This window comes from Acanthochromis polyacanthus, chromosome 1, assembly GCF_021347895.1.
Source record: "Acanthochromis polyacanthus isolate Apoly-LR-REF ecotype Palm Island chromosome 1, KAUST_Apoly_ChrSc, whole genome shotgun sequence".
In the NCBI taxonomy this organism is placed as follows: Eukaryota; Metazoa; Chordata; class Actinopteri; family Pomacentridae; genus Acanthochromis; species Acanthochromis polyacanthus.
The window spans coordinates 9,401,853-9,425,134 of NC_067113.1; the positions used below are offsets into that span (position 1 = coordinate 9,401,853).

At 39.8% G+C, this 23,282-nt stretch overlaps 1 protein-coding gene across 7 annotated transcripts in view; it reads right to left on the minus strand.

The window, feature by feature from the left end:
• ralgapa1 (Ral GTPase activating protein catalytic subunit alpha 1) overlaps nucleotides 1-23,282 on the minus strand; it is a 76,550-nt gene that overhangs the window by 34,043 nt on the left and 19,225 nt on the right. For all 7 annotated transcript variants that reach the window (XM_051957962.1, XM_022201656.2, XM_022201655.2 and 4 more), the window contains 23 exons: nucleotides 22,338-22,462; nucleotides 22,019-22,253; nucleotides 21,440-21,637; nucleotides 20,830-21,000; nucleotides 20,439-20,632; nucleotides 20,257-20,355; nucleotides 19,880-20,035; nucleotides 19,474-19,602; nucleotides 19,197-19,322; nucleotides 18,332-18,390; nucleotides 17,756-17,864; nucleotides 14,696-14,806; nucleotides 14,272-14,340; nucleotides 14,041-14,178; nucleotides 13,613-13,796; nucleotides 12,364-12,482; nucleotides 12,118-12,237; nucleotides 11,141-11,786; nucleotides 10,220-10,335; nucleotides 9,417-9,541; nucleotides 3,858-3,929; nucleotides 3,356-3,479; nucleotides 2,067-2,222 (listed from right to left, as the gene is read on the minus strand). In XM_051957962.1, coding sequence (XP_051813922.1) covers nucleotides 2,067-2,222; nucleotides 3,356-3,479; nucleotides 3,858-3,929; nucleotides 9,417-9,541; nucleotides 10,220-10,335; nucleotides 11,141-11,786; nucleotides 12,118-12,237; nucleotides 12,364-12,482; nucleotides 13,613-13,796; nucleotides 14,041-14,178; nucleotides 14,272-14,340; nucleotides 14,696-14,806; nucleotides 17,756-17,864; nucleotides 18,332-18,390; nucleotides 19,197-19,322; nucleotides 19,474-19,602; nucleotides 19,880-20,035; nucleotides 20,257-20,355; nucleotides 20,439-20,632; nucleotides 20,830-21,000; nucleotides 21,440-21,637; nucleotides 22,019-22,253; nucleotides 22,338-22,462 — 3,581 coding nt within the window. The remainder of the gene's footprint in view (nucleotides 1-2,066; nucleotides 2,223-3,355; nucleotides 3,480-3,857; nucleotides 3,930-9,416; nucleotides 9,542-10,219; nucleotides 10,336-11,140; nucleotides 11,787-12,117; nucleotides 12,238-12,363; nucleotides 12,483-13,612; nucleotides 13,797-14,040; nucleotides 14,179-14,271; nucleotides 14,341-14,695; nucleotides 14,807-17,755; nucleotides 17,865-18,331; nucleotides 18,391-19,196; nucleotides 19,323-19,473; nucleotides 19,603-19,879; nucleotides 20,036-20,256; nucleotides 20,356-20,438; nucleotides 20,633-20,829; nucleotides 21,001-21,439; nucleotides 21,638-22,018; nucleotides 22,254-22,337; nucleotides 22,463-23,282) is intronic.

Genomic DNA, 23,282 nt, shown 5'->3' on the forward strand with positions numbered 1-23,282 from the left:
CACACACACACACACACACACACACACACACACACACACACACACACGTCTCCCTACTCGTCTGGTTTGTGTCGGCCTTGGCCCTGAGACAAACACATTGAAGACATTTCCTTTTAAATGTGTTTCTGACTCCAATCACTTTTTTCTCTTTAATCCTCTGACAAGTTTTTTTCTGCCTACTGTGAAGATGTTTGTTAACCAGGATATAATTTAACAGTGTATCAGGACAAACAGTTTAATGGAATGTAATTTTGTCACACATCTCGCTCAAATTTTACATAAGCTTTAGGTTGATGCCGGCCAAATGGTAACACAGGTGTTCTAAGGTGAACTCAGGGAGAAAATAAGGAAAAGCTTGCATCTTGATTTTGACTTGCAGCATAAGTACAGACTGAGATAGCACGTCTTAAAATTCTTCTGACCTTTTGGGTTGTACGCTAATGAATCATGCCTGGAACTGACTTCACTCTGACACTGCTCGAATTTACTTGACTGCATTGAAGCTTAATTAACCTGACCTGATACATAACCAGATAAATTTGGAACAGTGATACAATAAGTTGATATATTTATCAAGTTCTAATTGAAATAAATCTATTAGGTGCACTTCCCCCTGTCTGTGCAATTCAAAATGTTGGCAAGATACAGTTCAGAGTGATACAGAGAACTGATGGGCTGTTCTGTTATTGTATTTGGAGAAAGAGAGTTACGAGCTTCAAGTCATATTTTTGGGTGTCAGAGCAGCTCGGTGACACAGTCGGAGGCAGAGTGGAGTCTTGCAGTCTGATGTGTGTCTGAGTCTCATCCCTGTTTTCAAAATGTTTCTGTGATGAAGAGAGTGATGTCATCTCTGATGCCACAATCAGTTGGTGTAATGCAGCTTTAATCCTTTTAATCGTGTTTCGAGCAGATGTGGTATGGGACCACAACACACTGCAAAGAGGGAGACCTGGACAAATGCCCTGCGATGGACTAAACTCACTGTGTGTTTGTGTAAATGTGTGTGTGTGTGTGTGTGTGTGTGTGTGGCAGCAGGATAGATGATAAATGTCTGCCAGTATGGACATGTGTGTCTGTCAGTATAACCTCTTAGTGGATGCGTTTGTCAAACTGTGTGTGCATGTGTTTGTGAGCCCGTGTGTGCTTGTTAACATGTGTAAGTGTGCGTGTGCCTTTCTGTCCAGCATTAACACAAATTTATAGTCGTGTGGTTTTTTTGCACAGACTGATGAGAATAAAACCCCTTGTGGATGTGTGTTTGTGTCAAGTTAAACAGGTTTGTAGTCTACGTGCATGTGTGTGTGTGTGTGTGTGTGTGTGTGTGTGCGCGTATGTGACTATGTGTGCTTGATGGGGCCATCAGCTGATCAGGGAGACGGATGGTGTCGGACCAGGCGCTGATAATCCAATCAGGAGCCTGAAGCGATGTGATAGGCCGAGAAGCAGGAAGTATGATCTGATTAAAGCGACATTATGGCCATGTGCAGTGCGCCCAGCGCCTGAGGGTTGACAGGTGCGCACACACACACACACACACACACACACAATAAACCTGCCTGCCTAGACACTGATACAAGCCCACACCCCACATCGTGCACAAACACAGACGTGATTGCACCCAAGAATTATTGAAAACATCGGTCTGGCGTAGAAACACTGATACAACAGATGTGTGTGTGTGTGTGTGTGTGTGTGTGTGTGTGTGTGTGTTCACCTATGTTCATTTGCAATGTGAGTCTCAGGAGTGCAAAGAAGCAAAAGAAGCACTTTTCTCCTCACTAAATAAAAGGAGTGAAACTAGAGGAAATGGCAAATGTGCTTGTTAGAACTTATTACTCTCTCTTGCACCACACAGTTCCACCCAGCAGTCGTTTGGAGGAGGGCTTACTATGTTTCCATCCACGTTTCACAGCAATTTTCACAATTTTGAAATGTCACAGTGTTCAGGTGTGTTCTTCAAAACCACCCAGCAACAAACGATGAGGCAGCCTGCCATTAGCTGGATGGGGAACACCGGGAGCCTCTGCATCTCCATCAACACCTCTCAGACGGTGTCAGCATGTTACCTTCTTGGTGAGGTTGTGGTCCTGGTCGTGGGGCATGCGAGTGGAGACGTGGTAGATGACCTCGGTAGTGGAAGTGGCGTAGTAAGGCGTGGTCTGGCCCGTGCTGCGATTTCTCTGAAGGCCTCCCATGAAGCCACAGTGTGTGGTGAGGTCCACCTAATGAGTGCAAACACACAAACACACCTTATTAAACCCCTTTTCATGCCATTTACCACCCGAAGACATTTCTTAGATCCTTCTAGACCAGGGGTATCAAACATGCAGCCTGTGGGCAAAAACCAGTCCTCCAGAGGGTCCAATCCAGCCCTCAAAGTGTAAAAACTACAGAGAAGACATTAACTGTAAAATAATAAAACTGTAAATTTAAAATAATTTCTAGACCATGACAAGTTGTTTTGATCATAAAGTAAAATACTAGATTGCTCATTGTTCTTTTGTCGTTTTGTGTCTCGTTTTTGTAATATTCTGTCTAGTTTTTGTTGTTTTGTTGTCTGACTTTTGTTGTTTGTCTCATGTTTTTGTCTTTTTGTGTTTCTTTTTTGCATCGCTTGTGTTTTTTGCCATTTTGTGTTTTCCTTTATTTGTTGTTCTGTGTATTGCTTGTGTCGTGTGTGTTTTTTTTATCTCGCTTGTGTTTTTTGTATATTTTTTCTCATTTTTTTCTTATTTTTGTCATTTGTGGTCTGGTTTCTGTCGTACATCTCATTTTTTTTTGTCACTGTAACTTTTGTTTCATGTCATTTGTCTCATTTTTTGTCGTTTTGTGTTCCGCTTTGTCATATGTTGTCTTGTTTTTGTCTTTTGTTGTGTGACTTTTGTTTGTCTCGTGTTTTTGTACTTTTGTTTCTCTTTTTTCTCGTTTTGGGTTTCCTTTTTATCTTGCTTCTGTTTTTTGTCTCATTTTTGTCATTTTGTGTTTCACTTTATTCATTGTTTTGTGTATCGTTTTGTGCGTTTTGTCTATTTTTTGTCACTTTTGTCATTTTTGGTCTCGTTTGTGTCATTTGTATAATTTTTAGTCTCGTTTTGGTCGTTTGTTTCATTTTTTTGTCACTTTGTAACGTTTCTCTAATTTTTTGTTTTGTTTCTTGTCATTTGTCAAATTTTTTGACATTTTGTGTCTCGCTTTTGTAATATTTTGTCTTGCTTTTGTTTGTTTTTTGTATGATTTTTGTCGCTTGTCTCATGTTTTTGTTATTTTGTTTCTCGTTTTTGTCACAATTTGGCCCATTTTCATCAATATGAAAGATAAACGTAGAATCTGAATGACTGAATAAATGTGTTCTTACCTCCCAGCCCAGTCCAGAGACAAAGTCCTCATAAGCCTGGCTGCCTGTTGTGTTCGTCAGGATGGAGTGTTTATCTTCTTGGCCTTCAGCAACGTAAAATACTGCAATCTTATGGGTCTCACGGCTAGAAGAGATTGAGCAACAGGGCAGCTGATCAGAAAATCCATTGGTTTTTTTTTTAGTATTATTTTTTTGGCCTTTTTCCGGTTTTATTAGATAGGTGCAGTGTAGAGAGATTGACAGGAAACGAGGGAGAAGAGTAGGGGGAAGACATGCAGCAAAGGGCCGCGCGAGCAGGAATCGACCCGGGCCGCTGCGTCGGGGACCAGCCCCTATACTTGGTTCACCCGCTTAACCTGTTGAGCTATACGGGCGCCCCAGAAAATGCATTGTTAAAGCAGCAATAGTCAGTCAGTTCAAACAATGAAGGGACTAAATGGCTGAACAGAGGAGATGGAGGAGTAAAGCAATAAGAGGTGCTTGACTTTCCCTATTTTCTCACCACTGCCGTGAGTCCAGATTCTTCAGCTCTCTCAGTAACTTCTCATTCTTCCTCAACAAATGAAAGTTGCTCCTGCAAGACAGACAGAGTTCGTTATTCACAGCTATAGTTAACCCTGCCTGTCTACTACTATCTGGCTACAAACTGCGCCTCTCCTGGCTAGCTGGTTGCCTGTTTTTGTCCGTCTACTGGAGAAAAGAAAGACAAACAAAAAAAGTGATGTTTAGCATTTAAATATATGTCTTCACATTTACAGAGTCAGAAAGATTTTAGAGCATTGCTTTCATGAAGGGTTCAGTAAAATGTAAACATTGGTATGAAGTTTGCTTGTCCCTTTTTCAAATTCAAAACTTTCAGCAGGCTACATGTAAAAATCAGCCCTCTCCACAGTCAGTAAAAATCTCCAAACCATCTTTAACTCCAATGTTGACCTTTCAAGCATACATTTGGTTTGTTGATAATAAACATCTTATTCACTAGTAAACTCTTTAAACTAAGGTCAGATATGGTCTACATTGTTGAAATAAATGAATAAAGATATTTTGAAATGATTTTGTGCAGTCTGGTATCTGTTAAATGTTATTTTTACATTTAAACGAGATGGAAAAACATTTTAAGAAGAAGAAAACGAAGGGATTAAAGATCACAAGGGTCCTGCAATTACTGCACAGAACCTGTAAGAACTCTGCCACAGAACAACCAAATGTTACCTCAGCCTTTCCCCCAAACTTCAGACACACAATTCTTAAAACATCCGCATAATCCGAACTATGCATATTTCATTTCAGTCGTACCGTAGACTGTGTCAACTTACACACGTGGACAAAATTGTTGGTACCCCTCAGTTAAAGAAGGAAAAACCCACAATTCTCACTGAAATCACTTGAAACTCACAAAAGTAACAATAAATAAAAATTTATTGAAAATTAAATAATCAAAATCAGCCATCACTTTTGAATTGTTGATTAACATAATTATTTAAAAAAACAAACTAATGAAACAGGCCTGGACAAAAATGATGGTACCCATAACTTAATATTTTGTTGCACAACCTTTTGAGGCAATCACTGCAATTAAACGATTTCTGTATTTGTCAATGAGCGTTCTGCAGCTGTCAACAGGTATTTTGGCCCACTCCTCATGAGCAAACAGCTCCAGTTGTCTCAGGTTTGATGGGTGTCTTCTCCAAATGGCATGTTTCAGCTCCTTCCACATATGTTCAATGGGATTCAGATCTGGGCTCATAGAAGGCCACTTTAGAATAGTCCAACGCTTTTCTCTCAGCCATTCTTGGGTGTTTTTGGCTGTGTGCTTTGGATCGTTGTCCTGTTGGAAGACCCATGACCTGCGACTGAGACCAAGCTTTCTGACACTAGGCAGCACATTTCTCTCCAGAATGCCTTGATAGTCTTCAGATTTCATCGTACCTTGCACACTTTCAAGACACCCTGTGCCAGATGCAGCAAAGCAGCCCCAAAACATTACTGAGCCTCCTCCATGTTTCACCGTAGGGACAGTGTTCTTTTCTTCGTATGCTTGGTTTTTGAGTCTATGAACATAGAGTTGATGTGCCTTACCAAAAAGCTCCAGTTTGGTCTCATCTGTCCAAAGGACATTCTCCCAGAAGCTTTGTGGCTTGTCAACATGCATTTTTGCAAATTCCAGTCTGGCTTTTTTATGAGTTTTTTTCAGCAGTGGTGTCCTCCTTGGTCGTCTCCCATGAAGTCCACTTTGGCTCAAACAACGACGAATGGTGCGATCTGACACTGATGTACCTTGGCCTTGGAGTTCACCTTTAATTTCTTTGGAGGTTGCTCTGGGCTCTTTGGATACAATTCCAACGATCCGTCTCTTCAATTTGTCATCAATTTTCCTCTTGCGGCCACGTCCAGGGAGGTTGGCTACTGTCCCGTGGGTCTTGAACTTCTGAATAATATGAGCCACTGTTGTCACAGGAACTTCAAGCTGTTTAGAGATGGTCTTATAGCCTTTACCTTTAAGATGTTTGTCTATAATTTTTTTCGGATGTCCTGGGACAATTCTCTCCTTCGCTTTCTGTTGTCCATGTTCAGTGTGGTACACACCTTTTCACCAAACAGCAGGGTGACTACTTGTCTCCCTTTAAATAGGCAGACTGACTGATTATGAGTTTGGAAACACCTGTGATGTCAATTAAATGACACACCTGAGTTAATCATGTCACTCTGGTCAAATAGTTTTCAATCTTTTATAGAGGTACCATCATTTTTGTCCAGGCCTGTTTCATTAGTTTGTTTTTTTTAATAATTATGTTAATCAACAATTCAAAAGTAATGGCTGTTTTTGATGATTTAATTTTCAATAAATTTTTATTTATTGTTACTTTTGTGAGTTTCAAGTGATTTCAGTGAGAATTGTGGGTTTTTCCTTCTTTAACTGAGGGGTACCAACAATTTTGTCCACGTGTGTATACGGTATATTAGGCATATACTGTTTTAAAGTCAGCTTCTCATAGCATCACCTTTATCTGTTGGTTTTTTCCATCTTTAACAACAGTTAGTAGTCAGAAAGTAAAAGTGATCAAAGGTGAGCTGAATACCAGGCCTCCAAAGACACGAGTGAAATGTGACAATAAGGCCAGAACATATTTTCATACGGTCTTCTAAAAGGTAGTGCTGCATTCATTCGTGTGTGTGGAACTGGGCAGACAGTTGGTGATGAAGTTCAATCTAAGCCACAATTCATGGACCAGAGTCTAAGACTTGACCTTGTTCAAATGTTAAAAATCTCCAAAAACACACCAGGAGAAGTCAGCATTCGGAGGCAGCAGGATTTACTGTCGACAAAAAACCCTATGAGAGTTGGTCAGGGCGTATTATTAGACAGACACTTCTGACACCATTCTACTTTTCTAAATCTACTGGTCAGATCATGATGTCAGGTTGTCATATTTCACCCTCGATCTCACTTCAGAGAGGACATTAGGTCATCATTAGGTCCTCTTTTACAGAGAACATGTCCACAGACAGATTTCCACCCTTATGTATTGTTATGTTTCTGATACTCCTCTTTTAAAAGTTATATTGCTTTAAGTTTATACCATTATGTTTTGAATTCTTCCAATATCATTTTCTAGAAAGCATGCATCTTCACACCATACAGGTTATACTTCATGATCTTCCAGCTGTGTGTGTGTCCTCTACAGACACACACACCGTACCATCAAACATCAGTCATTACTAGAATATTCATCATTATGTATTTTGTACATATGTTTAACTCTATTCTTCAGCTTAAAAGCATTTGTCATAATTATTTCATCACTACATTACAATGGCAAGTTATTGAATTAATAATCAAACGAAGGGCACTTGGATTTTCTCATGTCTTGACATTTATACCAAAATCTTATCAGATTATCTACTCCATAAAGGGTAACTGTGGTATAAGTACGAGGTTTCAACTATGCATTATTGTTAGCAGATGTGTGAGACACCAACATGCTCTGGCCCTACAATTATAGTTTATTGACTATTACTATTTCTGTAGTGCAAATGAGCAGATTTATCTCATGCTCACCACAGTCATCATCATCACGTTCACGTTCCAAACAGAAATGCAGAGGTACCTTTGTTTTAATGAAAACAAAAGGCTTTCATGCAGAAAAAGTTGCTCGGTAGCTGTTCAAAATGTCCCTGCGACCAGCTGCCAACCTCTGCACTGCTGATATAAAACCAAGACTCGAGCAGTGGAGCTTGGAGTGGACCGATAATGACACGTCATTCTTTTCACTCTCAGAAACAGGGAAAAAAAGAAAGAGCAGGAGATAAAGAGAAAGAGAGAGAGACAGCAATTTGCTCTTTATTAAACTGATACTTGGTAATGGCCTCATTCTCTGCTCTCAAAGACTCCATTTACACCCTGGATTATAGGGAAAAGCATAAAAGGGGACACACACATGGGTGACTGTCAGTATCTTAGTGTCTGTAATGCCCCATATGAATACCTGGAGAGACATAAGGGGACAATAACAGATGATTAGACAATCTCTTCTTTTCTTTCATTCTGATCTGTCTATTCTCTTTTGTCTCCAACATCCAAGTTTCTTGAGCCTTTTTTTGTATTCTCCTCCATATTTACTTACCTTTTTTTGGCTGCATTTCTTTTTTTTTTTTAATTCTTTCTCTACATCTACATGCGCCTTTTTCATCCTGTTTTCTGATTTGCCACTTCACCCTCAATCATTCTCTTCTTCAACTACTGCCTTTTATTCTAACTCCAAATGGGTTGAGTTTGATCAATAGAGCACTATACTCATTATCACACACTCTCACACACATATACACACACAAGCACAGTGTGTTAAGAAGCCTATTGTGCGGGCTGAATGCAGAAAGTGTAATTCCCTGGATAAAGTATAAAGAGCGATGAGTGTCCATTAGCTGGCCAGACACATTTAAAGTGATACCCTGACACTGTGTATTTTAGCCGAGAGCCATTGAGAAGATGAAATGCTGTACCGTGTGAATGGGAGAACGTGGTGTCTAATGAGCACAAAATACTCCGGTGAATTAGATTTTTTTGTCTCATTTGCATGAAACAAGCATTTGGTTTGTTCTAAGAGAGACAAAAATCATAAAAGACATCCCACACATGTCGTACAGAGAGACGAGGAAAATGCCTCTCAGTTGAAACCACTGATGTACTCTACCTTTGTCATAAAATGTTTAAAAAAAAGTTAAACCATCTTGTCTTATAGAAATAATCACATAAAAGCAAAGATGTATCCAAGATGAAATGATGAAATGGAAGCTAAAATTAATTAAAGCTTCAAGCAGTGAGTTCCTCTCAGCTTCATGCAACCTGGGACGTTTTGAGGGCTCAAATCAAAAGTTGCACTAGTTTTTAGAGCACTTCAAGTAAATTTGGTGTGAACTGGATGATGTTTTTCAGAAACAGCTGACTTCTTGTTTTTAAGCAGGAGGCACTGTGACTTTGATTTGATGCTGATGTGTAGATGTTCAGCTACAACTGTTCAAGCATGACAAGTTTGTGTTAAACTGAATAATGCAAATTTGAGTGACAACAACTTCTTCTCATCATGTGGCTTCAGAATCACTATCAAAAGCTTTGCAATCTAAAACAGTCTTTAGATTACACTGTTCAAATGTGGCTTTGACAACATTCATTTTCTGTAGGACTGTGTTGAAGTAGAACGACTGGAAATGTTAAAAACGGGTTAAAATGTCACATTAAATTACATTAGTTGACTTTTTGTTGGAGTCTATGCTCCAGGAGGCCTTTTTGGAAGCTTTGGAAGTTTTGTAAGCAAAATATAGTGTTTCCATTTTTTTCAACTTTTGACACAATATTTAATCATGTTCATCCCCATAAAATGCATTTTATTCTGATAAGAACTAGAATAAATAGAGCAGCTTGATGAAGTCCTATTTAACATTCTCCAGACACTAACTGCCATGGACTTCATTGTCCAAATGTAGAGATGGGACAAATACAGCAAAGTTAAAAGATTGAAACAGTGAAGTTTCCGTTGGTGTATCAGAGTGTGTCTGGTCTCACCTCTTCTCCCAGGAGTTCAGTCCCAATATGTTGATCAGCAGTCTGCAGTAGTAGAAGGCTGACTGTGGCGTCTGAGTCTCTGGTTCAGTCTGCTGCACCGCTCTCATGTTCAACTCCTCACCTCTCTGAAACATTCATGTATTTCAGTTTAATACAAAAAAAAACAACCCTGTAACATGGAACAGTAACCAAAACTACTAGAATGAAAAGAACAGCATGACGCATTACATTACTGAGAACAGCTATAATGATGGTTCTTCTATAGTGAGGAGTTCCTGCAAATTATTTTCAGAACACCCTAATAATAAAAGGTAAAGTAATAATGTGATATGAATATAGATTGCCACTGAAACCCAGAAATGTTGCACCTGCTGATCAGCAAACATAGGCTTTCTGCAATGAGACAATAAACCTTCCTCACAGCACAACAAAGTGTGAGTGTTGCTAAAAGGATTAACAACGGCTTTGTTCAATTGAAGCAACCCCATAAACCACCATTCATTTCATTATTTTATTATTGTTTATTGCAATTTTCCTACTGTAATGTGTATAAATGTCTTCTGCAAAAAAGACTAATGGAAACAGTGCACACCTTTTACAAAATTTAAAAACATAATGCTTAAAATGACCCTAACAATAGTACTGACATGTATTCTGTACTTCTTGAAACCTGGCATTACTGTTTTGTTGTACCCTGATACTCTACTTGTGAGCCAGTAGCCAAGTATATCCTTTATCACAACACTGCAGAAAGTAAGGACTCAAATGATCTGGTTAAAAAATATAAAATGGACTTCACGCACATGAAGGACGAACTCTCGCTCGTCAGCACTCTGCTTTAGGATGGCATTGATCACATCGTTCTCCTGCTTCTCTGAAACACACGCTGGAGGAGGAGCTGGGATGTTGAGCGGCATGCCTGGAGGACCAATCAGAAGTCAAAGGTACTTTAGAATAATCTGATTATTTACATGTGTTGTTGAAATAGTTTATCCATCCATTTAGAACCTCAGAACAACTGTTACAGAACCCTGATAACCCTCTGAACCCTCAGAACCCAACGCAGCCTCTGGGTGTTTTCTGCTCCTGTCTCAGATTTACTCACTGTGAGCTGATTATTTTGCTCAATGTAAAGTCCTGCTTCTCTACGAAAACAGTCCAACCATGGCTGGCTATTTTGTGCAGTATAACACATTTCCCATAAGTTCCTGGTGTTACCAATACTGGAAGAAACGACCACTCTACATACAATATTTTTACACTTTCCCTACTTGTCTCCTCTCTGCTCTGAGTGAAAGCAGCCTTTCTGGTTTTTTTTTTTAATATATATATATAAATTTTTAATTTAAAAATTCAAAAATATATAAATATATATATATATGTTTTTTTCTTACAGGATCTGGTACAAACTGTTACTTATATTTTCTTTTTTGAATTTTTAAATTTTTGAGCTTCAGTTTATCTCTGGTTAATTTTCCCAATGCAACCACATTTCACACAACATTATTTCAAGGACAATTATTTTGTCTAGTTTTGAAAAATTGTGTCATTTTGGCTTTTTTTTTTTTCAAGCCTTTTAAAACTACTGGCAGGTTTTAGAATTTAAAGGGTTGAGGAGAAACTGTTGGCAGTTTCCTTTATATCATTTTGGTAATGCTGATTGTGCTATTTTTATATGCTGTTGATGAAATAAGTATCATAAAAATTCAGATTAAACGAAGTACCTGCTCTCTGCAGACACTCAGGACTTGAGTATCCGAGGTACTGTAGCATTTCATCCAACGCATCGTCTCCTTCTCTCAGCGAGTCAAACGCTGGCACCGCCTCCCGACACACACGTTTAGCCAATGGTGGAGCTAGAAGTTGCTCCAAGGCCAACTTCCCTCTTTCCCCATTCCGATCCAATCCATGTTCATCCTTCTCCTCCTCCTGCTCCTCCTCATCTCCTTGTTCTCCATCTCCACCTCCTTTCTGATCTTCATCCTCCTCCTCTCCTGCTTTCCTTTTCTCTTCTTCCTCCTCCTCCTCTCCCTGAAACTCTTGCCTGTCACCCTCCATCCCTCTTCCTCCCTCCTCCGGCCCCCTCTCCTCCTGCCCATCTTCCTCGCTATCTTCTCTTTTCACTCCCATCTTTTTCGGCGGACCTCCTGGTGGGGTGCGTAAATGGAGATTCGCACTGTGCGGCGACTGTGTGTGTGTTAGAAGTGTGTGTGCCGGACTGTTTGGGGAACATGGTGGAGGCCCATAGAGGACGGCAGAGTCCCAGGAGTGTTTCCCAGCAACATCTCGGATGATGACACGAACACTAGCAGGAGCAGACGACAAGCCAGCTGTCATTCCACCTCCTGGCACACCAGACTCTGATCGGATCTAGGAGATAGAGGACGACAAGGACAAGGGTTACATACTAAATTTTTCAAATAATGAAGAAATCATCCTCATACTGAGCTGCTGCACTGTCTTTGTGTAAAAACTGAGATTATCTTTAAATCTATTTTCACTTAAAAAGAGATACTGTAAATTTCTGAAAGATGACAAACTGTTAAAACCCAGGGGTAGGTTGGAAACTAGAGATGTTGAGTAAAGACTAGGTCCCTATCAAAGTTCAGCCATGTAACAAAAGATCAAAATAGCTCTATAAAGTATGTGGTGGGAACTTTTTTTATCATTTTAAGTGTCTAAAATTATCAGCCAAGGTTACCTGTAGCACTGAGAGCAACGTGGAGCCGTTTAGAACCAGAAACTGTAGGTTTGGTGAATGGAAAAGTTCTGGTCCAAGATCTGCACTCTCACAGAACGGGTTGTCTTGGTTCTCACAAACCTGCAGACATGAATCATTGTGTCACACCGGCTTAAAATAATAATAACATTCACTTTCTTTAGCTTAACTTCTACATCATACGAGTGCTGTTTGTTTGTTTCCACCAAACATACAGAGACACAGTACCTGACTAGACAGAGTAGCAGGCCCTCCAGACATGGGATAATGTCCTAGATGGTTGACCAGGTGGGTGATTACTGTTCTGGCTGCGATGGAAACCAGGCCCTGCTGAATACGGCTACGAACTGCAGAGAGAGAGTACAGAAAGCAAAGCAGTGATGTGTACTTCAGTAAGACAGATACAGTTAACAAAATATATTTCAGGAAGCAGATATTAAAGTCTAATATTTTATCTGTCATGTTTTTTTTTCCATTTGAGTCAACAAAGCTTCTGGAGGGATGATTTTGGTCTAATAGCTACATATTATCCATTAATTCCTTCACTCATTTACGGGAGTGTTACTTCAGCTGAGTGCTTTGCATGCACTGGTATCATAAAAACTATTACTTTGACGTGTTCTAGAGGTTCCAACTTACTGCAAAACTTCAAGAATTACTGTACAAACTAGGAAAAGGTACAGACACACTTTCAGCTTGGACATAGTTTGCCCCGTGCTGAGAAGAAGCCGATGCCATCACACACTGTGCTGCCAGCAGATCCTGGTTAATCAGCATCGTTACACACACACTGTGACAGACACACACACACACACACACACACACACACACACACAAACACACACACACACACACACTTCCTGACAACTCTTTATTGACAGGCTGTTTGTAGAGTACAGATATGTATTGACCAGACATTCTCAATGACTACCTAAACCTCAGGGGGGCTCAAGAGGAGAAAGACAAAAGAAAAGAAAAGAGTGGAAAAAAGTGAATCTTTAAGAATACAACAGAAATGAAAAGCAGAGAAGTATGTTAGAATATAAAGAGAAGAGAAGAGAAGAGAAGAGAAGAGAAGAGAAGAGAAGAGAAGAGAAGAGAAGAGAAGAGAAGAGAAGAGAAGAGAAGAGAAGAGAGAGAAGAGAAGAGAAGAGAAGAGAAGAGAAGCATGGCCTATCAGTGTGCTCCAGTCATTAGACTAGTCACTGAGTCCTGGTAGACCACAGCAGGGGACAATACACACTCCCACACGGATGCAGACATGTGCACATACATACACATACCTACCTTCTTCAATCTTCATTGATTGGCAGTGGTTTGGTGAGCGACTCTGGGTCATATTTTACAGAGATTTTGTATATTTGTGTGCATCTGTGTTACTGCACCACTTTACATGCCTGGAAAATGGATGGACTCAATCTAGAGATGTCAGGGATTCTAATATGGTGCAGTGTGTCACCATTGTTCGATAAATTACCTTCGGTGACAGGCTGCAGTTTGCTGGAGCGTTCTGAGTCGGGGCTGTGCAGTGGTTCTGGTTCTCGGAGGCTCTCTAATGGCAGGAACGGGTCATAGTCGGGACTCAACAGATCCGACAGCTGCAGCGGATAATACTTTGGACTGTTGAAAGACTGTGCTCCATACACACAACCATGTAATACCTAGACATAATTTAAAAAGAAAATGGCCTGCTGATTAACAGACATTCAGACTGGACTCTATTCTGCCTCATTTGTAGATCAAGTTCAAGTTTAGTGCATTAATACATACAAAATAAAGGGGAAAAAAGTGTGAGGAAATAGTGAAACTTGTCATAGAAATGGCTCTGCTCGAATGACTATTTATTTCAGTGTAAGTAATTGTGTGTCCTCATGTAATAGTCATTGAATGACAACACACACACACCTTATAAATACAGCTGAGCAGGGTCTTGGTGGGTTGGTCTCTCTCTGGGGGGCTTCGCGTCTGTACAGGCTGTAGAAGAGTCTTTGGAGGCAGAGCCATCACCCAGTCCAACAAACACAAGAGGAGGGAAACCACCAGCTGCAACATACAGGCACAAAGTCACTTTCTCTGCAGAAAAACTGATGTTGTGAAAAAAAATATTGATATTTTTTGTGAAAGTAATTGTGTTACCCTCTTGTCGAGTTCATGAGGGGAGGACTCAGTAGTGGGCAGCAAGTATGTGATGGTGGCGATTAAAATCTAAAGGAAGAGGCAAAAGTAGACATTGTTTTCCATCTAAAAATCTTTTAAACACGGTAGAAAAAAAAAGAAAAAAACATGTCATTATTTTACAAATCTGCAGCATTACAAGAATGAATGCTTCTGAGTAAATTTGGTACCAGAAAGCAACTATATTTTAAAACCCCCTCAACAGAAATTTTAGTATTATTAAGTCCTTAAATCTTTTCTTGACCTTCTAAGTCCTCGAATGTACACAGCATGATGTATCATCACGATGTGACGACATGGTGATGAAGAGATAATAAATAAATGAGTCCAGTGTTCGGAAATATTGCATCAATTGCACAAATGCACACAGTAATTTATGCCTCACCTCTACGATCTTCTTTGGAGTGTCAGGTGGGAACTTCTGAAGATGATCCACATGACTGATCAGGAGGTGAAGGATGTCTGATGCCACCAGTGCAACATTCTTATTGGGGTACTGGAAGAAGAAAACTGATGTTAATTTGCAGTCTCTGTTGGTTACGCCGATACATTCACCATCAACATTTAAACTAAGAAACTGTTGTGTTTGCATAAAGCCGGGGCTGAGGTCTCAAAGCAGCGGTTCCAATGGAGAGAATGAAACAGGCTTCAGATTGTATTCAGTAGATGATAACAATGCGGGTTAACCATACGTTGAATGAAATCCATCAGCATCAGGATCAAACAATTTGCTCAAATGTGACACCGTTTACTGCTGTGCCTGCAGTCAGCTGGTCCCCTCTTCACCCACCTGTGTTTGTTTTTCTTACATTTTACACAGCCATTCAGAGCGCAAATAAACTCTAATTTCATTTGATGATTGGCCCAAATTAGCCTAGTACCTTTAGATGGTTGAAATCTTTAACACTCCTCACATGAGCACAAGAGGGAGCAGGACGAGGTAGAAGATGAATGATGCCAAAGGTTTGCCTGTTTGTTGTAAAAGGTTTTCATCTTTTTAAAAATGCTTGCTTAAATAGCTTCAGCACGACACCAATTAATCCAAGAGTTTTCGCAGTTATTTTAATAGTATTTAAACACAGTATCAAAAGTGAGAAAAGATCTGGAGTTAATTAGTCTAAATATAAAAAAATACACTAAATTGAACAAATTAATTCACGAACAAGTTTACAATTAACCTGGTATTATTTTAGGGACGGTGACAGCCATCTGAATGTTGGCTTTGCATTAGACAAAACATACATTTTCCTCTTTACATTTTTGCATCGTGAGATAATAATTGTCAGTTTAATCAATATCAGTCAAACCAAACTGATATCATCGGTGTGAAAATTCTACAGTGGTGAGTGTGTGATTTTCCCTATTTTTCTCTTTTATTGTAACACACTTTTCCCATGATAAGAAACAGTTTGCATCCCACAGTAAGTCTTTAGTCATATTTATTTAACTATCGATTGTAGTATTCACACTTATTTAAGATGTACATATTATTAACAACACAATAAAACACAAGGTGGTTAGCAAGAAGGGATTAGTCGGGCTCTAATGAGGATCGCCATCTACAAAACAAAAAATGCTTTCAGATGAAAGGGAAGGAGGACAAGGAGGACAACAGGAGGAAGTGGCTCTGTATGGAAATATGACAATCCCTCAAGCTTTGTGTATGTGTGTATAATTGTGGGTGCATGTCACAGAGCCCATGGCTGAAGCTACTGGCTGCTGGTATGAAGGCAAGAGATTCAAAAGTGGACAAGATGTGTGTACATAAGCGATAGTGTGTGTGAGTTAGTGTGTGTGTGTGTGTGTGTGTGTGTGTGTGTGTGTGTGTGTGTGTGTGTGTGTGTGTGTGTGTGTGTGTGTGTGTGTGTGTGTGTGTGTGTGACAGAGACACAGCTTGCAGCATTCCCCCTGGATTAGTCTCCTATCAGAAGGACGACCAAACATATTGACAGTCCAGGGTTTGCTCCCAGGAGTGGCTGAATGCAAGTGTGTGTGTGTGTAACTGTAGTGTCTTAGCAGGCCATTGGCTGCCGATACATGAGCTAGGGATTCCAAGGTGGGAAAGGTATGTGTGTGTGTGTGTTTGTGTCCTTCTCGAGCCACTTGGCTATAGATGAGACAGTAAATGTTGGACAGTATTATTCTGATCCACAGGCCTCCCAGTCTCCTTGCCTGAAACAGACAATACCAACTGAGGCAATTTCTCCAACACAAGCAATCAACCACCACATAGTTGCTTTCAGCTCAGCATGTTTAACACTTCCACCATCTAATCATTCGTTATTAGGTCAGTATTTTGGTGCACTTAAACAACCCATAACTTAACCAGTTAAGTCCTCATTAATTTTGGCAGTACTGATCCCATGCCTTGTGTCTGTTCTTAATATTAAAATTTAATTTTCAAAACAGATCTAGTGTAAAGACACTGACAGGCAATCTCATTTTAGGAAGGGATTTCAGGACTCACACAGTATTAAGTAGGGTTCACAATAAAATGTTCAAAAGAGATTAAAAATCTTGCATCAGTGGCACTCTTTCAGAAAAATAAAACTGTAAAAATAAGAATACAATTTGCAGATTCACTCATCATCACAAGGTCAGCAAAAAAAAAGTTTCTAGGACAATGAACAAGAAGCATTTAATTTTTCTGTGTTAAAGTTACACTAATGTAGTATATCGATCGATGCAACTAGTAGTATGTTTGTCAACTAAGCTAAGCCTAATTAAACATCTAAGAAAAAAGAACAGATGCTTCAACACAACTGTGCACATCGGCGTAATGTGGCCAGTTTGCGGCCTCTTTGATTCACAGTCATGGCTTTGGTCTCATTTCACTGGATCACAGTCAGTGACAGGGACAGCAGTCATGGTACCGTGGTCAGCAGGGACAAAGTTTGACTACACACAAACACTGGACACAACTGATAATGTTCACCAGCTGGTCTGACAGTTGAGCATTATTGATTCACAGTTCAAAGAAAAAATTCTGGTCCTAGCTGGATGTTCAGTGGGTGTTTGGGCAGTAGTCTCCTGAATGCTCAGTCAAAGGGCGAGTCGATACGCTCTCACACAACAAAATACTCAATCAGAAAGTCACCGATGTTACTTTAATAAGAACAAAAGTGTTGTTAGTCTTCTAGGATTAATCTATTTTTGGCACATTTTAGGAACACACTAATGGTGTAAAACTGGTGTTTAGGAAACTCTGAAATGACCCAAAGTAATGGAAAGTGCTCCATCTAACTTATTAAATGTTTGCTGAACATACAGTCAGCAAAACAAGGTACACTCATATCAAGTTGGATGTGAAGCTATCAAAATATTTAAAAAAAAATGCATTTTAGTTAATCAAGAATTTAACATGCAGATTTTCTTCCAATCTATTTGTTTAAGAGTAGCTATAGAGCATAGCTACTATTTATAACAGTACTGAGGTGTGACTGACCTTCAAGGTAACACAGATGACATTGAGAGCATCTTTAATCTGTGGATGTTGAGTCCCATGAGCCAACTCTTCACACAGCCAGATACCCAGACTGCACAGAGCCACACACCTGACAAAACAAATTCAGCATTTAAACACATAGAAATACTGTGGATACAGTCCTGTACACTGTATACTGTGATCAATGTGCATACTCTTAAACACACACACACACTGCTGTACTCATGCATAAATAAATTTAAAATATAGACAGAGTACTATAAACAAAGATGTAGTCAAAGGGTATGCTGTTAAATCAAAGTCTAACAATTTCTTCTACTGGTAAATTCAGCTGACACATTAACTCTTAATACAGCATGCCTGTTCAAATCTGAGATCACAGAAACATGTTTTAATATGATCATTTCTTAATTTATATTCTAACAGACCACACTATTCAGATAGTTTTTTATATAATCTGATCAAATACATCACCAACACAAACAGTGATGTCCAAAATCACCACAGAACCGTGTAAACTCACATCTAACAAAGTTTCAAAGGTTATATTAACTGCAGGGACACAGAAAAACTTACCTAGCAGGAGCAGAGGGTTCATCCCTGGCAGAGGTCAGGATGGTTTTGATAATGTGCTCCTACAAGACAAATCATAAAGAACTTAATTAACAATACATTATGTTGTGTTTTGTTTAACTTCTCGCTCAGGTCTCAGAGACAAATGTAACCTCCAGGGCTGCATAACGAAGACACTGACGGAGTGTTTAATAAGAAAATAATAAGAAAACTGATTTAAGGAATTACACTATGAGATGTTAATGTATATTATACACACATACGCTGAACTAAATATGGAGACGCTGCCACCGTTCAGTCACATCTACACACACTCCCAGACGCATTGACACACTCACTGGTTTTGTCCCCTCGGTCAGTGTTAATGACCGCTTAGTGATTCAAAACAAGTTTCTGCCTTGTAAGAAACCAGTGAGCGAGCTTGAGGCGCTGCCACGCATGGCATTAACTGTTTACACGGCAACAACAACAATCACAACATTACTCCCATAGCCCTGAGCTGTTACAAGAATGGCTGATGGCAGATTAACCTATTAGTTTGGTTCTGAGATCCCCTATGGACAGCAGACAAGTGCTACAGGGACTGACCTGCATTACACACAAAACAGATCAAGTTTTTGAACCTACGCTTTGTTAGCCATCAAATTTTAAAATATACTGGCATGTTTTCATTCATCAAGAAAAGCATATCTGTGACAGAGATGCTCATTTTATTACAACCCTTCACAAGATTAAAATCATATCCATGTAAACACTGCTCTAAACTCTGATGGTTTACTATAACATTACCATAAAGAACAGTGATAAAGTTCAGGTAAATAGACACAATGACTTGTCTCAGCCCCGCAAACCAATTGTTTCCATCTACCTTGACATCAGGGAACTTGGTCAGCACCACATCAGCTGTGGTGGGGTGGAGGGCTGGAAGCTCCCCATACAAGTTGGGAAAACACACCAGAGATCCGAGAAGGATCTGGGCCTCCACTCTTGGAGCCTTGAAAGAAGGAGAAGTAGAGGAGACAAAAAAGCAGTGAGAAGGATAGAACTGAAAGATCAAGCAAGTGCTGTATAGGCTTGTCACACAGTGAAGGAAGTGAAATTACTGCAAACAAGTCATCATACAAGTGTGTTTCTGTGTTTCTTACATTTAGTGATGAGCAGGCAGTGACTCGTGAAGCTGCAATGATGAAGTCCAGGATCAGCATGGTGGCTCCAGGTAGACCAATACTGAAGAACCTGGGACTGCAGTGCTTGATAATGGTGTTCACAATATCCTGTTTAAGACACAGTTATTTTAAACCATTTGCTCTCTCAGCAGTTTAAAACTCCAGGTACCATCATATGATCTGAATCTTTGACTTATAATTACATATTTGTTTCACATGTACCCGTAGGATTAAGAAATACTATATTAAAAACTAAAATTTGGAAACAAAGGAAAGTTTGCTAACATATTGTCTTTAAATACAAATTTCATATCACATTCAGGTCATTGTTTTTGTTTCTTTTTCCCACCTCTACAATGCGTCCACACACGCATGCACACTCTACCTGGTCTTGGTGCAGCAGTCCTTGGTGCATGATGTTGTAGAAGTGTGTGAGAAAGTCTGAGTTTGGTGAAACATCTTGTCGTCTCTTCATGATCCTGCAGATCAGCTTGTAGGCATGAAGCTTCCCCTGCTTATAACGTTCCGTCAACATCGTGGCCTTAGAAAAAAGCACATACATACATAAATATAGTCTCTTATTTTCTGTTTTATGTAACAAACAGATATATTTCCTTTGCTACTTAATAAGGGAAATTGATCAAAATGAAGCCATCTCCCTCATAAAATTTATGTTTTTTTAACACACAGATGGTCCATATTCTCATGTGTGATAAGGTCAGAATATTATAAATCCTCTGGCGATCTCTCTATCACACCTACCTTGAAGAGCCAGGGGGTGAGGATTCTCAGGGGTGGGATCAGAACAGGAGGTGGTGGCGACGACTGGTTGTCCAGAGAAATGCCCAAATTATCCCTGATCTGAAAAGAGGAATGTCCATTAATAGCAACATCATCATTAGAGAAAGTGTCGAGTCAGAATAGTTGTGTATATCAGTACTCACCTTGGCCAGGTTTTGCCACAGTTCACACAGGTAGTCAAAGACCTGAGCATGAATCTCTGGATCCTTGATGCTGTTGACATCCCCCAGGATACCCAGCATCCTCCTCCACATTACTGTGGCAACATCTGCATGCCATCCAGTTAGAGAGCCGCCTGCCATCACACTGCAGTCCTCGCTGGGGAACTCACTTGTTTCTAGAATCAATCAATGAATCGATCAGTGACTCTCACCTCTCATTAAAGTGCCAGACATGAGTGGAAAAAAACAATGTATAAGTTGTTTTCCAAATCTCTCATCCGTTCTGATTCCTGATTTATATACAAGACTCTTTATCAACAAGATAAAATGGCATCTGAAAGTATATGTTTATAAATGTGTGTATCAGTATTACCCAGATCATCGGGGGTCTGTAGGACAGAGTTGTGGAGCTTCTGGTCCAGCTGCAAATGTGTGTGTGAACGGGAGTGTGTGTGATCAGTGTGTTCTGCTGTCAGTGTGGCAGGTGAGGGTGTCTGGGAGCGAGAGCCCCCGAGGGAATGCATGGGCGATGCACTCTCAGAACCTAGACAAGAAAGCACATACAGGACAAGGAGATAAGAAAAGAAACATAAACAACTCCTGATTTAACAGCCAGAGAACTATATGTCCGACATTCGTTCCTCATCAGCTGAACTGTTAAACTGTTTTTATGATGAACTCTATAGAAACCAGTGAAATTTTGTTATATCACAGAAAGAGAGTCTGATTTCATTGTCGATGTTCAACAACATCGCAGCCAATAATAGACAATAAAAAACAGATTAAAAGGCTTAAATTCTTAAGTTATATGTTGACAGAAGTCACAGACAAATATATTGAGAGTACATGTGCATTTTTTTTCCAAAAGCAAACAGTTTTTAAATATATTCAATATGCGAATGCACTGCAACTGTATGCAACTACCTAAATGATATTTTATCAACAAAAATCCAGCTAGAGAGATCGTCATGTTATGTACAAACCGGTAACTGTGACAGTGTGGCTGAGGCTGCTGGTCTCTGAGTCGATATGAAGTGTCGTCAAACTGGCTACTTCCTGTTCTTCACAAGCCATGCCTCCACCCAAACTGTCCTGGTCCAGGGAGCTGCCTCGACCTCCTCCTCCTCCTCCGCCACCAGATGCAACTCCTCCTGCACAGGCCTCGGAATTAAAAGTAAAATCTACAAAGAAACGGATAATTCATCAGTTATATAGAGTGCTTACTTTCTAAATTCTTAATTAATGCTTACAAGCAAACATTTAAAAAGACAAGTCTTTTAAAAGTTGATTTGAAAGACAGACGTTACACTCCTAAAGTGTAAATATTTCTTCGTGAAGGATTATTAATATTTGCATTTTTAATATTACCACTAGAGAGTTTTTTGGCTGTTTTTTATCTGCCAAACTTGATCTCAACCTATTTAGTATGCTCAACCAGGAACTTCCAAGCATCAGTCTGAAATATTTCCTTCTTCAAATTACAGCAGTTCATACAGAATTGTTTTTTCTAACAGCAGATAATAAACATATCAGGACTAAATTGTAAGTGTTTTGTTCCTTACTGTCAAATTTGCAGGTGGAGTACTGAAAGGCATTAAAGGAGTCTGATTGGCTGTCAGAGCTGATGACATCGGAACCACTGGCACTAGCAGGTGACGTCCACTCAGAGGGAACCCCAGGGTCATCAATGGGACGAAGGTCATCTGAGGGTCGTGATCCGGGACTCTGACCAGCCTCCAGGAGCTCCGGCAGGTCCCTGGGAACCTCCAAGCTTCCTGGGCTGCTGCCACGACGACCCTGTGCACCAGGAAGACAGCCATGTTTGCAGCTTCTACGGCTTTTGACACTTGAATCTTAAATTAGCGCATGTGTTGCACTTACCGCAGTTCCTTTGGCCCTCAGTCTCTCCTGGATAAACTCATCCATGAGGTCAGAGAAGTTTGGGTTACTGCTTCCTACGTCACTGGAGACTGGACGGGCCTTCTGGACCACCTCCTCTTTGTTGGCTGATCACACACACACATACAGATACACATTAAGATATAGAGGTAGATAGGTTACGAAAGAAAATAATATATATATACACACACACACACAGGGATGATGGAAAATTAATATTCACAGTAGACATGTAGATGAATATATGGACAAAGAGCACACACAAACAGTAAGTGATGCTTCCCCACACAAACATCTAAGAAGACAGGAAACCATGAGTAGCATAATTATGTAATCAGGTCTTACAAGTTGATTAACTTCATCAATCTACATTGTATTAGTCTAAATTAAAGATATGGTGATATTTTGCTTTTGATCACAAATTAACCAACGCTACAGCATTATTAGCAGATTAACATTATACATTATTTACTGCAGCTGAGGCACAAGTGACTCCACGTTACATAAAAATGTCACAATATCCATCAACAAACCCAAACTATTTTAACAAATGTCTCTGGATAATAAGAGCAGTCCTGATGTGTATGTACTGAAGGCTTTGATATTATTAAAAGACTAATGTTTTTTTTTGTTTTTTTGTTTTTTTTAAAATAGGCACACACACACACACAACAGCGGGCACATCAAAAATCCACCAGAAAAGCAATGCAGGGGTAAATTCACACCATGCACAAAAAGCAAAAGAGAGTATCACCTTGTTAGGTCCAGACAAGCAGCATACCAGAGGCCTACATTAGTGCAGTTATGTTACTATGGGTTATATGTTGCTGTTAGCTTGGATGCAATGACAGCGATCACTGTTAGTTTGTAAACTCTGAGAGCAGAGAGCATCTATCAACCTAAAGGTAGAAAGGAGTACATCTGCTG